At 58.5% G+C, this 4862-nt stretch overlaps 1 protein-coding gene across 1 annotated transcript in view; it reads right to left on the minus strand.

The window, feature by feature from the left end:
- Positions 1-4862, minus strand: part of INPPL1 (inositol polyphosphate phosphatase like 1) — a 64911-nt gene that overhangs the window by 31161 nt on the left and 28888 nt on the right. Inside the window, exon 5 of the mRNA XM_029913052.1 lies at positions 2113-2338. Within this exon, the coding sequence (XP_029768912.1) occupies positions 2113-2338 (226 nt within the window). The remainder of the gene's footprint in view (positions 1-2112; positions 2339-4862) is intronic.

Here is a 4862-nt window from a genome sequence, read left to right on the forward strand (position 1 = left end):
CCAGACCCCTCCCGAGATCAGGGCCCCGTCGTGCCGGGCGCTGCCCAAACAGGGACTGAAACTCTGTCTCTGTGACTTGGGCACGCCTGCCCCCACGAGGAGTACGAAGGAGCAGGGTTCAGGGGACCTGTCCGTGCCTAGGAGGAGACGAGGTGACAGGCTTGGGGGAAGCATGCGGGGTGGGTTTTGTTTTCTCCCTTCCCCATGCTGGAGACGAGAGGCTGGGCCAGATGGAGCATCGGCCCCACCCAGGCAAGAGCCGTGCAAGGAAACGGGGGAGCCCCCCCTGCCACCTGGGGGTGTATTCGGCAGCGTTGGGGGCGAGGAGGTAGCACTGGCCCTGCTGAACACACGGCCGGTGGGCGGCACCCATCTCCCAAGTCCCAGCCCCAGCCCTGTGCCTTCGCCCCCAGCCCAGCCTCGGCGTCCCGGGATGGGGCCAGGGCCCTGCTGTATGCAATGCAGACTCGGTGTGAGCCGCGGAGCAGATCTCCGGGAGGGATGCTCTGGGGAGAAGGGACGGGGGGAGGGGGAGTTGTCCTGTGGGAGGGGCTTGGTGGGGATTGTGGGAGGGTGCTTTCTCCTGTCCCCTCTCTCCATTCGGATCCCATTAACCCCGCCGCCCGGCCTTTCCCAGCCTGTGCCTGGCTGGGAGGGATTTTAACAGGAGCTTCTCCAATATCCCCATGTCCCGGCCAGGGGCTGAGGGCTGGTCTTGGTGCCGTCCTGCCCAGCGCATCTGTTCCTCCAGCTGTCCCGTGCAGGCCGGGCTAAGCCTTCTCCCAGCCAGAAATCCCATCTCCAGAGCAGCTGGAGAAAGCCCTGAGCCCCTGCGCCTGGAGAGGACAGTGGGGATGGGCCCCTGCAAACACGGGACAAAGACCGTCAGGATCAAACGTGGCTGCGTCCTCGTGCCGGGCCCTCAAAGCCCTTTGCTACTAGCAAACGGATCCCAGCTTTGGCTTGCCAATCTCACTGCAAATCCAGGGCCTGGGCATCCCGTGCTCTAACCACTTGGCTACGCTCCCTTTTAGCTGCCCCAGACCAGCCTGTTTGCAAGACGAGGGGTAGCCACAGGAACCGGCGACCCGGGAGCTGCAGGCAGCCGCAGAAGCCACTTTTTGTGCTGCGACTAGGCCCCAGGGCCTGTCTTCCCCACACCAGGGGTTTGCAGCCAGTGCCTGGTGTGCAGCCAAGATGGGGGAGTTCCAAGGGATTCAGAGACGCAGGGCAGAGATGTGGGAGCCAAGAACTCCTGGAGCGTAACCCCGGCTCTGACACTGCTCCCCGTGGCACCTCGACCAAGTCACTCTGCTGCGCCGTGCCTCAGTTTCCCCAGAGCTAATAGTCCTGAGCACTTTGTGAGGATTCCCTAGTTAAAGGCTGAGCTACACCGCGGGGTCTTGGGAAGGTAGGAGAACCTAGCTGGTGCATGTCCGGCTTTCATCCGCCGAGGAAGGGCGTGCAGCAGGTAAACGCAGCCAGCCCGCCCTGCAGGGAGCGGTGTCACTGCCCCAGCCGCGTCACCAATAGCTGGGTCACGGCCGTGGCGAGTTTGAAAAATTAGAAAAAAAAAAAAAAATTAGTTTTGGGTCAGAACAAAAATGAAAGTTTTGGGCGACGTGAAAAGCGGAACAAAGGCCGGTTTCTCGGCAACCGAAACGTCCTGGATCAACCAACCCCAGCCGCTTCCCTTTGACTGCGACCCTTTTGGAAGGTCGGCGCCGTTCGAAATAACGACCTCCACGGAGACTTGGAAAGGAGAAGTCGTTCCAAAGCAAAACAGCAACCTGTTTAGAGCGCTTCCGGTGCAGGGGGGTTGGAAGGCGGGGGGGGGGGGGACATTTTCCACATGGAGAATTCTGCAAAACCGGTCTGAAGTTGTGCCGCGTCCTGCAGTAAGCGCAACGGGCTGAGACCGGGTGTCACTGCTCCGCCTGACGAGCGTTCCTCTCCCGTGCCCGCTTGGTAGCCCATGCGAAGGGGAATTGGTGCCGGCACCGATTGGGCCCTTGGCTGGCAAGTTCCCATCCCCGGCTAGAGATCTGCCCCGCTGAGCCAGGGCAGCACAGCATTCTGGGGGAAGCGTGTCCAGTGCTGTCTGTCCAGTACCTGCTCCGAGGCCCTGCCAGGTACCCAGGAGCGGCGTTGGCCCAGTGCCCCAGGTGCTGCCTGATCTCAGCCCGGCTCCGCGCATGGCGGGCGAGGCTGGGGCAGGGGGGAGGGGAAGGCGAGTATGCTGACTCGGCAATGCGGCGGGCAAGGCTGGCATGGGAGCTGGAGTACACAACACTCTCCTGTCTGTGGCCGTCCCTCCCCGGGGGCTGCTTTTTCCTGTCTGCTGGACAGCACAAAGGGGTTACTGTTGGGCTATAAATACATCGGCACATGGACCGGCCTGACTTCCTGCCAAGATCAGCAGCCTCTGTGCGGCCCTGGAAAGCCCAGGCCACGTGGCCTGCATTCCCCCAGCCCCCAGGCGACAGGCGCCCTGACGCGGGAACCCCCTGTACTGCAGGGGTCCCCCCACAAAGGCGGGGATCCCCCTGTGACCGAGCTCCAGCCGTGTCGGAGGGGGAACCCCAGAGCAGACACAGCCCCCCAGTCCATCAAAGCAGAAGAAAGGGGGAGCCATACTGAGCTACACGTGCTGAGGAAAAGGAGAGAAAGGGGAACTAAGAGCCCCGGTGGTCATGAACCCCACGCTCCAGCTAGCTCTGCGGCCCAGCTGTGCACCTCTGGAGGGGGTCCCATGGGCAGGGCTCTTTCACCAAGGTAGGCAGGCTGGTCCAAGGGCGTGCCAGGCACACAGCCGGTGGCATCCCTCCGTTCTCCCCTTCCCACTCCACTTGAACTCAGTCGCACCTGTGCCGTGCGAGAGCCTCATCCTCTGCAGCCGCCTCATAGGCCGCTCCTTCACTGCCCCGCTCTGTGCCTCAGTTTCCCCGGCAGCCTGCCTAGGGCTCATCTACCCAGGGAATTTCACCAGCATCGTTACACAGCTGTAAGCCCCCACGTAGATAGTCCTACTGCAGGGATAACAGAGCCTTCTCCCGGGTCAGCGTCTGTCGTATCAAAAGCCAGAACAAGGCCCTGTAACTCCAGGACACGTGTTCCCAAGGCAGAACCTGAGCAGTATAACTTTGCCGGTAAAATTCCCCATGGAGACCAGCCCTCAGACGGTGAGCTCTGGGGGGCAGTGTGTGGGCAGTGCCCGGACGGATGGGGCCCTGAGCTCAGCTGGGGGCTTCCATGCCCTCTATCGAATACACCTTGGTCTTCACCCGGGCTTCCCAGTCACCCTCTGCCCCAGCTGGGTCTGGATTTTCCACACCGTCTTCTCTGCCTAGGGGAAATGTCTTGGGAAGATGCTACACAAAGTAGACTTGTATTATGGGGGTGGGGTGTCCTGGTGGGTACTGTGTGATGTGTGTATTGTGTATGGATGTGCCCTGTTATGTACTGTGTCTACTCGTCTGTGTGACGTGTAGCGTCCTGTGTGGGGGGGTGTCCTGTTGGGGACATAAGAACGGCCAGACTGGGCCAGACCAATGGTCCATCTAGCTCAGGATCCTGTCTTCTGACAGCGCCGGTGCTACAGAGGGAATGAAGAGAATCGAGTGATTCCCTGTTGTCAGGTCCCAGCTTCTGGCAGTTGGAGATTTAAGGACACCCAGGGCATGGGGCTGCATCCCTGCCCATCTTGGCTAATAGCCATTGTTGGACCTATCCTCCAGGGACTTATCTAGTTCTTTTTTGAACCCAGTTGTACATTTGACTTCAGGACATCCCCTAGAAACAAGTTCCACAGGTTGGCTGTGCGTTGTGTGAAGAAATACTTCCTTTGATTTGTTTTAAACCTGCTGCCGATTAATTTCACGGGGTGACCTCTGGTTCTTGTGTTATGAGTAGGAGTAAATAACACTTCCCTATTCACTTTCTCCACATCAGTCATGATCTTATCGACCTCTATCATATCCCCCCTTAGTCGTCTCTTTTCCAAGCTGAACAGTCCCAGTCTTATTAATCTCTCCTCATACGGCAGCCGTTCCATACCCCTCATCATTTTTGTTGCCCTTTTCTGAACCTTTTCCAATTCCAATATATCTTTTTTGAGACGGGGCGACCACATCTGCACACAGTATTCAAGATGTGGGCGTACCATGGATTTATATAGAGCAGGGCCGGCTCCAAGTTTTTTGCCGCCCGAAGCAAAAAAATTTTCCCGTGCCCCCCCGGCCCCGCCCCAGCTCCGCCCCCTTCCAACCCCTTCCCCAAATCCCCAGCCCCGCCTCCTCCCCCGGGCGCGCCACATTTCCCCTCCTACCCCTCCCTCCCAGGCTTGATTAAAGGTCTAGAAAACATGACCTATGAGGCAAGACTGAAAACATTGGGTTTGTTTAGTTTGGAGAAGAGAAGACTGAGGGGGGACATGATAGCAGTTTTCCAGTACATAAAACGTTGTTACAAGGAGGAAGGACAAAATTTGTTCTCTTTAACCTCTGAGGATAGGACAAGAAGCAATGGGCTTAAATTGCAGCAAGGGGGTTTTAGGTTGGACATTAGGAAAAACTTCCTAGCTGTCAGGATGGTTAAACACTGGAATAAATTGCCTAGGGAGGTTGTGGAATCTCCATCATTGGGGATTTTTAAGAGCAGGTTAGACAAACACCTGTCAGGGATGGTCTAGACCAGTGTTTCCCAAACTTGGGACGCCGCTTGTGTAGGGAAAGCCCATGGTGGGCCGAGCCGGTTTGTTTACCTGCCCCCTCCGCTGGTCTGGCCGATCGCAGCTCCCACTGGCCGCAGTTCGCTGCTCCAGGCCAATGGGAGCTGCTGGAAGCGGCGGCCAGTACGACCCT

This window comes from Terrapene carolina, unplaced genomic scaffold, assembly GCF_002925995.2.
Source record: "Terrapene carolina triunguis isolate 2854851 unplaced genomic scaffold, T_m_triunguis-2.0 Scaffold430, whole genome shotgun sequence".
Classification (NCBI taxonomy): domain Eukaryota; kingdom Metazoa; phylum Chordata; order Testudines; family Emydidae; genus Terrapene; species Terrapene triunguis.